General features: G+C 49.9%; 1 protein-coding gene across 1 annotated transcript; it reads right to left on the bottom strand.

Moving 5' to 3' along the window:
• Positions 1–8,534: 8,534 nt before the first annotated feature.
• LOC307177857 (Golgi-associated RAB2 interactor protein 4-like) lies at positions 8,535–10,442 on the bottom strand (the record flags this gene model as incomplete). The annotated part of the gene is made up of 2 exons (XM_079905307.1): positions 9,384–10,442; positions 8,535–9,319 (listed from the first exon to the last, which is right to left on the bottom strand). The coding sequence occupies exons 1-2, from the start codon at positions 10,336–10,338 to the stop codon at positions 8,535–8,537; spliced, it is 1,740 nt and encodes a 579-aa protein (XP_079761433.1). The 5' UTR covers positions 10,339–10,442.
• Positions 10,443–12,417: the final 1,975 nt, after the last annotated feature.

Below are 12,417 nucleotides of genomic sequence, written 5' to 3'. Positions count from 1 at the left end.
GGGGACTCAGAAACAATAAGACATGGCCACTCCCCTAAAGGAGGTTACAGGCTGTACCAATTGAAAAGAATTACTTCAATTCCTTCTTCTCAACAGAGTCCTCCACAGATGCCACTTCTGCCTCTGTCCCGGGCACTCAGACAGCCTTGGGGACTCTCACTGTTGGCCTAAGGTGACTTCCCTGACAGCACACCTGTGTCCCACTCTCAGCTTATCACCGGCTTGCAGAACTGCTCTCTGTGGCCGAAAGCACTGGGCTGGTGGATTACAAAGAGTTCTGAGAGGCTTCTCAGCAGGCTGTTCTCCACATCATTACTGCTCAGATCCCAGAGCAATGTGCCAGCCGCCTGCTTTTTCTCCAGCCCTTGCTCTTCCCTCAACATCTAGCTGCTGGGAATTCCCTGGCGGTCCAGTGGTTGGGACTCCGTGCTTCCACTGCAGGGGGCAAGCGTTCAGTCCCTGGCTGGGGAACTAGGATCCCACATGCCTCGAGGCACGGCCAGAAAAATAGAAGATCCAGCTGCTGATGCTATGGGATGTCTGATAGCCCAGCCTGGGATCACTACTCTGGGCCCCATAGTCCGCTTGTTTGAAGTGAACGGAGGAAATAGACTTGAATGTAACAGGGTTGTTGTCTCTTGGACCTGGCCTTAAGAGTTGTGTCTTCTTGTTTTACATCACCTCCAATTTATCCTCAGCCTGACTTCAGTCATCACCACCCTAAGTTAAATCCTGGATGCCCAGAAAATTTCAAAACTGGCTGCTAGTTGATTCTTGAATTCAGAGAATTCTTGGACTTTGGGATCAAAAGAAGCTACTTGTGTCTGGGGTACAAGGAGGTGGTTGGAGGGGGGCTGGTTATATGGATCCCAACTTGCCGTATCTCTGTTCCCCCCTCCCCCCATCCATCTCTGAAGGCTGAGACCCAGGCCAGGGCTGGAACAGGCCTCTCTGGGCACAGAAGCCTGCCAGCATTGATTTTGCTCCTGAACCAAGAGGCCAAAAGGACATTGTGATGGTGAGGCAATGAACGTGAAACAGAAACGAGTGGCTTTAGTTTCAGGAGGTCCAAAGTGGAAAGCAAGTGTTGACATTCTTTAAGACCCATTGGAGGCTGTATTTTGCGCTGCGCTAGCCAGAACTCTGCTACTTACTTGAAGTAGGACCTTGGGAAAGTCCCTTTCCTCTCTAGGCCTCAACTTCCTCATCTGTAAAGTGCACGTGGGATTAGCCAAGATCCTTCTGGGCCTGACCTGATTTGGCCCTAGGTGTTCCAGTAATCTGTCACTCAGAGGACAAAGAGCCTGAAGGTATGTGGGGAGAGTTGGGGAGGAAGGGACTAAGAAAGGTTCAGTGGGAGTCCTTGTGAGTTTAGCCAACTGATAGGGGAGAGGAAGAGAGAGGAGTAGGGAAATAAAGTGAAAATGGGGAAGAGGGAAGAGCATAAGCGTGCGGGCTAAGGGGGCCCCCACAGTTACGTCAGGGCTCCTCGGGCACATCCGGGCCAGGTTTACTTTGTTAGGATGGGGGTAGGGTTGGGAAGTGGCAAGCTGTGTTTTCCATAGAGGGCCACAATGATATTGCCACCCGCCATGTTCTACATCGTGGTCTTGCCATTTCCCTGTCAAGAGGTGGAGTCTAGTTCCTCTCCCTTCAAATCTGGCCTGGCCTTATGACTTGCTTGTAACCACAGAATGTGGTAGAAGTTACGCTGGGTGACTTCTGAGGCTCAGTCAGAAGCAGCTTCCACTTGGTTATCTTGGGTCACTTGATCTGAGTGAAGCCATCTGACTATCTGAGACCATCATGCTGGAGAGGCCACACGTAGGCCTTCCCGTTGACAGTCCCAGCTGAGGCCTACCTTCCAGCCATTTCCCTCAAGGCACCATATATGTGGATGAAGCTACTTTTGACTCTCCAGGCCAGACTACTGGCCAACCTCGCATGATACCACGAGGAGGAGAAGATTCACCCCACTGAGTCCTACCCAGATTTCTCATGTAGAAGAATCTATAAAATATGAGAAAATAACTGTTGTTTTAAGCCACAAAGCTTTGGGGTAGTTTGTTATAAAGCAAAAGGTACTGGCACAGGATGGTAGGAGGTGTTTAAAAATATAAGCTCCCTTGCAATGAAAAATCCTTAGAAATGTATAAACAAGACTTTAAAGATTTCAGAGATGTGTGAAATTTCAAAATTAATTTGGAAACCAACTTTAAATTTTGCCTATTAAGGACATTACAACAAAACTACCATTTTCTTTAGGTCACCATATTACATATATATATATATATGTGTATATATATATATATACATATATATATATATATATATATATAGTTTTTTGGTTTTTTTTCCTTTTTTTGCGGTACGCGGGCCTCTCACTGTTGTGGCCTCTTCCGTTGCAGACCACAGGCCCCAGACGTGCAGGCTCAGCAGCCATGGCTCATGGGCCCAGCCTCTCCGCGGCATGTGGGATCTTCCCGGACCGGGCCACGAAGCCGTGTTCCCTGCATCGGCAGGTGGACTCTCAACCACTGCGCCACCAGGGAAGCCCAATTATATATTTTTCAGTATATTTTTATCATGAAAAAGGGAGAAAAGTCACTATATCCCACCTGAATGGCTAAAAGGAAAGAGCTAAACAGTATCAAATGTTGGCAAGGATGTGGAAGAACCAGGACTCTAATACATTCCTGGTGGGAATTATTATTTCCACAGTCATTTTGGAAGGAAAATAGCTTGGCAGTATAATCAGAAGCTGAACATATGCATATATTCAATTCCATTCCTATGTATATGCCGAGCAGAAGTTTATGTATATTTTTACCAACAGAGCTGTATATAAATGTTCATAATAGCACTATTTTTAATAGCCCAAAACTGATAATAACTTAAATCAATAACAAAATAAGTTGTAGTATCATCACACACTGGAATACTGTATAGCAGTGAAAATAAATGGACGATCGCCAGGAAAGTCATGCACAGACCTCATAAATATAATGTTAAGGGAAAGAAACCAGAGTCAAAGAGTACATACTACGTGATTCCAGTATGTAAAGTTGAAAAGCAAACAACATTCATGTATGGTGTTGGAAGCTAGGGTGGTGGTTACCCTTGAGTGACTGCAAGGGGGCACTTCCAGAGTTGCAGTGATGTTCTGATTCTTCGCCAGGTGCTAGTTTCGTGGGGTTGCTTATCTTGTGAAATGTCATCGAGTGGTATGCTTACGATGGCACACTTTCCTGCATGAATGTTATAAATTGACGATTGAACAACAGAGGGGTTAGGAACCTCCCCGCCCCCAGGTGAAAATCCGTCTATAACTTTACAGTTGGCCCTCTGAATCCACGGTTCCACATCTGCGGGTGCAACCAGCCATGGATTGTGTAGTACTGTAGTATGTATTTAGTAAAAAAAATCCAAGTTTAAGTGGACCCGAGCAGTTCAAACTCGTGTTGTTTAAGGCTCAAGTGCACTTCAGAATAAAATGTTAAGAAACAAGGACGCAGGACATGATCTCAAAGCCAAGGATAGATCTTTAAAAAACTAATTTAGTTTTCTGAAAAGCAATATATTTGTTCTTGTTTTTCCCTTGAACCTTGCATTATGGCAGGGTCCTGGGACTGTGAAAGTGTCAGTGGGAAAAGAAAAGAGGGGTGACGTGAGCATCAGCTGAAGCTGTGGGGAGCAGGCTAGCTCTCCAGGGAAGGTACTTCTCAGCAGCTCCTTGCTGCTGCACTCACAGTTCACCTGCAAACTGTATCATGTACGTGCATGTGCATGTCTAGAAAGATGTTTCCCTACCTTTCACAGGCCGTGGCACATGCAGAAAATGACAGCATTGGAATGGCACACACTGGGGTACCAGATGGGGCTCCTGGCAGCCAAAGCCAAGTGGCCTGGTCCTCTAGGTGCTCCCAGGATGAGGGGTATCAACCTCAGCACACCTGTGGGATAATGTCCTCTGAGACAGAGTGTGGGAAGCCATGGGCCTCCATTATCCATTTCACGTTCTCTGAACTGGCAAAGGGGAAGAGTCTAGGCTTCCCTTGCCCTTCTGCTCTTGGAGAAGCCAACTCTGCACACCCCTCACCCCTGGGTTACAGGTCCCATTTGCAGTAATGAAGATCATGGGGTTCAGGGGAGTTGTGCAGCATTCTGGGTCCCTCCTCTATGCTGTGGCCTTACTTCTATTTCTAGCCTCATTTCCCACCGAACACCCCACTCTCTCTCCCGAGCACATTACACCCTGGGCACACTGCACTTGTCTGTCATCTGTGAACATCTCCCAAGCCCTTCTCTCTCTCCATCACACCATTCCCTCTGCCAGAGCACTCAGCCTGCCATCCCTGTGCTAAGCCCTCCACTTCTCTGTGAAGCCTCTTTCTACACACTGAGGCCACTACCACACTGTGATTTGTGTTACAAGCATGTGTGTGTGTGTGTGTGTGTGTATGTGAACGTCCTCATGGTCCCTGATTTCCTATCTTGCCCACAGTAGGTGCTCAACAGTTATTTCTCAAATGACTTCCGTGCTGCAGAGGGACCCTGGCGTTAACTCCACCCCTGTTCTTGGTGGTCACTCATTGTCCCCTTGGGTCTGGATCCCCAGCCTCTCAGGAACCTTTCAGCCATTTCCAACTCTGCCACTCCACTGCCAGGGGCCTGGAGCCATGCCGCCTGGATGAGACACATCCTCATTGCCCAGACCCCCTCACCTCCCCTAGCTCACACCTTTGGGGTTGGCATTAGACTAATTGTGGTGTGACAAAGGGAAAGGGTCACGGTGACTCAGCCTCAGTGCTGACTCCCCTCATTCAACTGCCAACCTGCAGTACCAGCACGTGGCCACAAGGGGCTCTCTGGGGCGACCCTTTGCCCAGGGTAGGAGGGCTCTGTGGGAAGTACTGCCCAGATAAACAAGGAACTGCTCAGGGGCTCTGCCCCTCTCCAAGTGCTGAAGCCCCACTGCCCGCCTTGGCTGCCTTATCCTGATGTTTTACCCTTAGCTGTCTAGCAGCTGTTGTTTTCTGTCTTAACACATTACTCCTTGCTTTCCCGTGAGCCTCTCTTCTGGCCACCCACTCTACTGACCAATAGCCGCCACCGGAGCAAGTCACCTCCACTTTTGTCAGTTCCACTTCCTTTAGATGAGGGCCAGACCTACACCATGAGCTCCCCGTCTTTCAGGATGTGGGCTGGAAAATTGTCCTGTTCTATCTCTTCAACACCTCCCGACTCTGCCCCCTTCTGTCTCCCCAGTGCCACCCAGGTTCGGGGCTCCCCGACTCTGCCAGGATGAATGCAGTGGCTTCCTGGAGGACCCCGTGTCTCCAGACAGCCCCCTGCCCATCAACTCTCCACCCTGGAGCCAGAGAGATCTTACTCCCATCAGACGCTGGCCTTCAGTGGTTCCCCAAGTCCCAGACGCTCAAATAGTACCCCAGGCTACCCAAGACCCAGCTGCCTGATTCTCCAGCCTCACGTCCCTCCTCTCTTGCCCTCCAACCAGTAGTACTGAAATACTTGTAGTTGCTCAACACACCGTGGTGTTTCAAGCCTTTGTACTTTGCACACGCTCTTTCCTGTGGCCTGATCACCTCCCACCCCTCCCCCACCTGTACCCTTGCTCCTCATACTTCCTTCACCTGGCTGAGCCCTATTCATCCTTAAAAGTGCCAATTCCCCTGTGAAGCCTTCCCTAACCCACAACTCCTTCCCATGCCCCAGAACCCCTCCTCTGAATAGATCCAGTCCCCAAACACACGTCTCTCATTGTATTTGTCACTCAGAGTTGTGATAATTACTCGTGCTGTCCTGTCTCCTCCACCATCTGTGTACCTCTGTGTGGGACCAGGTTGGCACACTGTCTGAAAGTTGTTGCACTGAGGTAGCTCCCTCTCTGCACCATCACCTCCCACCTTGAGCAAGTCCTTTAAATGCTCTGAACTTCCGTTTGCTTATCTGCAAAATGGAAAGATGTGAGAATTGGAAGGGGGCACACACATTCAAGAACTTTATAAACAGCTAAGGGCTATGGACGTGTTTTTGTTTTTGTTTTATAAATTTATTTATTTTTGGCTTCATTGGGTCTTCGTTGCTGCGCGTGGCTTTCTCTAGTTGCGGCAAGCGAGGGCTACTCTTCGTTGCGGTGTGCGGGCTTCTCTTGTTGCGGTGGCTTCTCTTGCTGTGGAGCACGGGCTCTAGACGTGTGGGCTTCAGTAGTTGTGGCACGTGGGCTCTAGAGCGCAGGCTCAGTAGTTGTGGCACACGGGCTTAGTTGCTCCGTGGCATGTGGGATATTCCTGGACCAGGGCTCGAACCCGGGTCCCCTGCATTGGCAGGCGGATTCTTCACTGCGCCACCAGGGAAGTCCCTATGCACGTGTTTTTAATGCATTTTCTTCCTTCAGATTAGTGTTTACCTGCACTTGCCTGTGTGGAAATCATAAGATCAAAGGAATGTGATGTGATCTTTTTGTAATTTCTCCACCTTGGGTCCAAGGAAAAGCTGGTGGAGAGTAAACCATTAATTGTGTATCCCTGCACCTCCTAGTCTTCTCGGAAGCTCTGGGTTAATCCTGGGGTCCCGACCAGAGGACCAGAGGAAACAGCGCATATGTGTAGGTCTTGGGCTGTCTCCCTTTCTCGTCAGTGCTCCCCACCAAGTGCCCACCGTTCCCTCCACCAACAGAAGAGACCTCTCCCCACCCTCCCGTGATGAGGTCTGTGGAAGTCACAAACTGAAGGTCCAATCAACAAGGATGCTCTGACCTAACAATTAATCTCCCTCATGAGAGGTTTAAGGATTTGGTTTTGGAGCCCCAAGAAGAAAAAAGTTCCTGAAGATTTGGTATGGAGAAACCCTTCTGAGCAGGGCATTCAAAAGTTTAATTAGTGGCTGGAGGAGGACTGGACACTGGACGTTCCAGGAGTGAACGCTGGAATTCCAGGTGGGAGCCTGTTTATGGCTGCAGCCCGGGTCATGCCAGAGGCTAGAGGTAGAAGCCTGGGAGCCAGACACAGCTCAAGGGTGGTCTGGATGCTCTCGAGATAAGGCCAGCTAAGAGCTGTGAGGTCACTGAAGTTCGAAAACCGGCTCCCAGCCCCCATCCCTCCCTCCCCTCAATCTAGTAAAATTGATGCTCATCTCTGTAGTTTTGGGACATGATGGTAAGAATGCTGGTGCCTCGGGTTCTTGTGCTGGTCCTATCACAGGCTTGCTTGCTTCCTTCGCATACTACAGACAGGGCTTTGCAAAAAGAAGTGGGCTGGTGGATCAGTGTTCTGCAAAGATCCCATTGTGCGACTGGAGCAGGTTACCTTCTCTGAGCCTTAGTGTTCTCATCTGTAAAACAGGCATATCGTTCCTTCTTTTCCTAATAACCAAACAAGTGTTCTTATACTTTACCTTAAATAAATGTAATTTAAAGATGCCAAGCCTTTCCGACATCACTTTTGTGCATAAATAAAAGTGAAAAAAAGAGAAAGCCATTGGCAATAACTTCATCACAACTGCCACGGTGATTGTAGGACCATCCTGATTTCAGTTAGTAAAATGTGAAAAATACAACACCTGTGTACCTACCATCTTGCTTAAGAGACAGAACAATTCCCAGCAGCACTAACAGCCTTGTGTCAACCTCCTTGACCTAGCCTTTCCACCCTAGAGAAAACTGTCCTCAATTTTGTGTTTACTCTTCCCTCATTTTTAGCTACCATTTTTTTAAAACACGTACCCTATGCAATGCATCGTTTGAGCTTCAGAATGGTTCCGTGAGTGGAATTGTATCCCATTCTTTTCATGTTTTTAAAAGTCATGAGAAGTTGATCTATGCTAATATGTGTAGCTCATTTATTTTTCACTATTAAATATTCCACTCTCTTCATATCCTGCTGTATTAATTCTGCGGATGGAAATTTGGGCTGTTTCCTGTGTTTTGCTGTTAAGTTATTTTTGCTATAAACATTCTCATAGTTGTTTCTAAGAACATGTGTGTTTCTTCAGGGTGTATACCTGGGCAGGGAACGGCTAAGTCTAGATGAGAGTGCTTGCGGTTCTGATTGCTAGCTAATACTTATTTCTGTCCACTGAACAGCCCGAGGGGACATGAGTCCTGTTCTTGCTTTGTTTACAGACCTTCCTGGGGAATAAGCGTTTATAAAAAGCATAGGGGGATAGTGAAGGAGAGCTTCCCAGACCATAGTCTGACTTTGAGCCATGGCCCTGGGGGGCAAAGCCAGAAAGGAGTGGAGGCCAGATGCAGCACTGCTGTTGGCGTGGAGCATGTGTGTGAGGTGGGGCTGGCCTTGACTGGACACTGGGTCTCAGACTGTGGCACATCTGACATCACAGAATCCACTGTGAGGCTACGGCTGGGCTTTGGGGCCTAGAAATTCAGACAAAACACTGCATGCATTCTCAGATTGTTTGTTTTTTTATTGAAATTGCAATGAGGAAGCTGAAATGGGCTCTCCAGGGGTATTTCCCTGAGCCCTGGTCCCCTTTGCAGCTCCCAGCTCTAGGTCCTATTGATGGGCTTCAGCGGTCACTGGCTCCATGGTGTCAGATGTCACACCTCCAGTGATCTCCAGCCCCTGGCCACTCTCTGCTGTCTCTACGACGGCCTCCATTCGGATCCCTTCCACTGGCTTCGCCAGGATGCTCACATATTTATCGCGTGAGGAGGCCACTGTCTTTGCAGTGAGACTGGCTCTGACGTTCCTGAAGAAAGAGCTGATCCTGCTGAGTCTCTCGGTGGTGGGACCTGAACTCGCTGTAGATAAGCTCCTGCCCGATTTGTGCGAGGTCCTGGACTCGTTGGTGATGGGAGCACGGCTGATGCCTTTGTGAGCAGTGCCCTGCTCGCTGCCCCCCGGGCTGCCGTGGCCTTTGTCCTTTTGGTCATCTCTAGTGGCTCTGTGGCCGCCTGAGCACGGGCCAGCTGCTTTCTGGATGGTCTTGTTCCCCGCTGCCTTGTGGTGGCTTTCCACTGAACTGCAGAGCGAGGGGCTCGTAAGAGCTCTGTCCTCTCCCCAGTGCTCCCTTCTCTCCCTTCTTCCCTTGCGGGCCTGGGACACCCTCTGTGAGCTGCCATCCTGTTCACTCACTTTGCCTTCCTGTGGCAAGGTTGAGACGAGGGTCCCCTCGTCCTCCTCGTCGGCTCTTCCTTCAGCAGTCTTGCCGGTGGGTTCTGCTCCGACCACAGTCACGCCGGCCTCTGGGGAGAGGCTGGTGGACGTGCTGGAAGCATACCCTGAAGAGCTCGCGGCACCTGCCAAGCATACCCTGAATTGTTCGCAGCACCGTTTTCCTGCTCCTCAGGGATGTTCTGGCAGTGCCCCCAGTGGCTATGCTGGTTTTGCTTCCTCCTGGACCGTTGCTGGCTGTGGCTGCTGTGGCCGTGCTCTGCTCTTCAGGGGCAGGAGACTTGATCACTGCCACGCTCAAAGCACCCGCTGCGGTGCCTCCTGCCACCCCCGCTGTCTCCACCTTTGTCGTTGCCCGCGATGCTGACGCTTTGTCAAGCACTGTAGGTTTTGCTTTTGCAGTGGCCACATCGGGCATGGTATCGGGCTTGTGGGAGTCCAGTTGGATCCCCTCCCCACCAGCAAAAGCTGCGGACGTGGCCCCGGCAGGCTCAGAGCATGTGTGGAGGCTGCAGATGCTCACCTGGTCCTGATCCCACTTTCCTTGGAAATCCTCCACTGCCGGGCTCCTGCCGTCCTCCTCCTCCTCGAACACAGGCAGGCCGATCATGTCCCAGGCTGGAACGGCGTAGGTGCAGCTGAGACCCTCCACTGGTGGTCGCAGGAGGTAAATCAGCTCTTCCCAAGAGGTGAAGAGGTCTTCCTGCGCGTCCAGAGGGGCACACAGCTGCAGGTACCAGGAGCGGCCAGTGGCAAACCTCACGTGCAGCTGTTGTTTCTCACGATTGTGAGTGGAGATGCTCACGAGTGTCAAGGGCAGGAGCCTGGTGAGCTCTAAGGTCTTTGCAGCCTCGTGGCTCTTGCCCTTGGCGGCCTGGCTGTGCTCAGCGTGCTCTTCACAGCCGGTGGCCCATCGGGCCAGCAGCATGGTGTCTGGGAGTGGGAGGACGGGGCTGCTGGATGTGATGCCCACGGTCACCATGCAGACACAGTTGTGCACGTCAATCAGGTCTCCCCTCTTCGTGATCTGGATAAAGTCGCTCTCGAATACCGGTGCGTCCTTGAATATGTGGTATTCGCCCTTGCGCAGTTGCTGCTGCAGCTTCCCCATGGTGGTGTTGAACAGGCCCACCCTGGTGCTGCTCTGGGCCGTGTGATAGGGGAGCAGAGAGTCCCCACTCATGGCTGCCTTTGATCACGACAGGTAGCGCGGTTAAGGTGGGCCCCTGGCTCTCCCCTCCCTGGGCCTCACTGGCAGAAGAGCGAGCTGCGGTGCTCTTTCGTCACACACAGGCAGCCCTATGGCAGGTCTTCCAAGCTCGCCCCACAGGCCCCACCTTTGCCTCAGGGTCTCCCAGAGGCAGGGGCGTGGGTAGGGGCACAGATGATCACAGTGGGGACGCTGTAGGGCGCCTGGACCCCAGGCTGAATCTCTTCAAGTGTGTAGAGAGGTATGGTAGGCTCCCCCTCTGCCTCCCCTCACTTCTGCTTCTGGGTTTTTATCTCCCCAAGAGGCTGTGGTGAACTTCAGTCCTAGTGAGAGAAGTAACCACTTTCTCAGCCTAACCCCCTGGCACAGCCTATTTATCCTCTGGGCCCTTTGTGACCTATCACTGTCGCATAGCCCTTTGCCTCATTGTGACCTATCACTGTCACATAGCCCTTTGCCTCATCCCCCAGCTGCCCCCTCAGGGCAGGGCCCCCATCCTCTCCCAAAGGAGGGGGAGAACATGTCCTCCCGCGGAGGACAGGCCCATCCTGCCAGGGACCCAGGTGCGTACCGAAATAAAAATGTCTTCAACTGGGAAAGTTTTGTGTGGGTCCTTTTTCTTTTCCTCCCCCAAATTCAGCTACTGGATGAAATCTATAGGAATGTAAGATGATGGGATAAATTTGAACCATTTAAGCTCATGGTTTAATTGTATCGAATAACGTAGAGTTGGCAGTTGCGATCCTTAGTCTGTCCTCTCATAAAATCTCAGTAAACGTTGACGACGGTGATTTTTAATAATCACATTAAAAATTGCTTCTCCTAGGCACCATGCTGCATTCTTCACATATGGTGGTAAGAATGCACTGAGTTTGGTACTGTTAACTACTGTTCCCAGTTTATAGGTGAAGAAATTGAGGTTGTATCTCCTGTTTAAATTCCCAGAGCTAATGGTAGCAGAGGCACTATTTGAATGTAGGTCTACCTGATTCTAAAGCCTTTGTTCTGAACCACTACAGTACTTAGCCTCACAAAGAAAGCTTGGCCCAGCCAAACGTTTTCAAACTGGACTGATTTAACTGCCTTTAAGAAGACCTATTTGGTGCATTATTAGAAGCTGTGTAATTAATTTTATGTGTGTATATATGTTATGGAGAGAACCCAAGACAGCAGTTGGGCTGACGTGGGGATTGAATTATCCAGGGAATCACTCAGATCCTCCCTTCCTTTATGCTTGTGCAACAGCCTGTGTGTGGAAACCTAGTTATTCTTATGACATGTCCTCCCCCAGTGAAATGGGGGGTGAGTAGCCTGAGATGTAAGCTTTGATTCCAAGAGCCTGCCAGATGGCGTCCTGTAGTAACCTCCCTACCAGGCAGAAGTGGTTTGGAAGCCTTGACACCTGTGGGGAGCATGTACCATTAGACATCCCGCCTCATTGCCACTCCCACAGAGCTAGTCACAGAACAAGTGATTTCTGAATTGTGACTTGAAAGTTCTGAGAAAGGCCCTTGCTGCCAACTCTCTTATCTCCAGTTTGATGTTATGCTTGAAATCCCACCATAGAGATTCATTCCTTGAGGATAAAGGCCATCCTTCTGTTAAAATACACACACCTGTCCCTCAACAGATGCCTGGATAAGCAAAATGTGGTCCCTCCATACAGTGGAATATTGTTCGGCCATAAAAAGGAATGAAGTACTGATATATGTCCCCACATGGGTGAACTTTGAAAACATTATACTCAGTGAAAGAGGCCACATATCGTATGATTCTATTTATAGGAAATAGCCATAAGAGGCAAATCCATAGAGACAGATATTAGATTAGTGGTTGCCTAGGGCTGGAGGGAGCAGAGAATGGCTAGTACAGGGTTTCCTTTTGTGGTGATGAAAAATTCTGGAACTACATAGTGGTGATGGTTACACAGTATTGTGAATGCACTGAATGCCACTGAATTGTACACTCTAAAAAAACAGTGGTGAATTTTATCACAATCACACACACACACACTCCTGCTCATTTAATTGGTGGGTTAAGAGCAGTTATCTT

This window comes from Stenella coeruleoalba (genome assembly GCF_951394435.1).
Source record: "Stenella coeruleoalba genome assembly, chromosome: 1".
In the NCBI taxonomy this organism is placed as follows: Eukaryota; Metazoa; Chordata; class Mammalia; order Artiodactyla; family Delphinidae; genus Stenella; species Stenella coeruleoalba.
The sequence above is the reverse complement of the archived record's forward strand: the minus strand, read 5'-3'. Positions and strand labels throughout refer to the sequence as shown.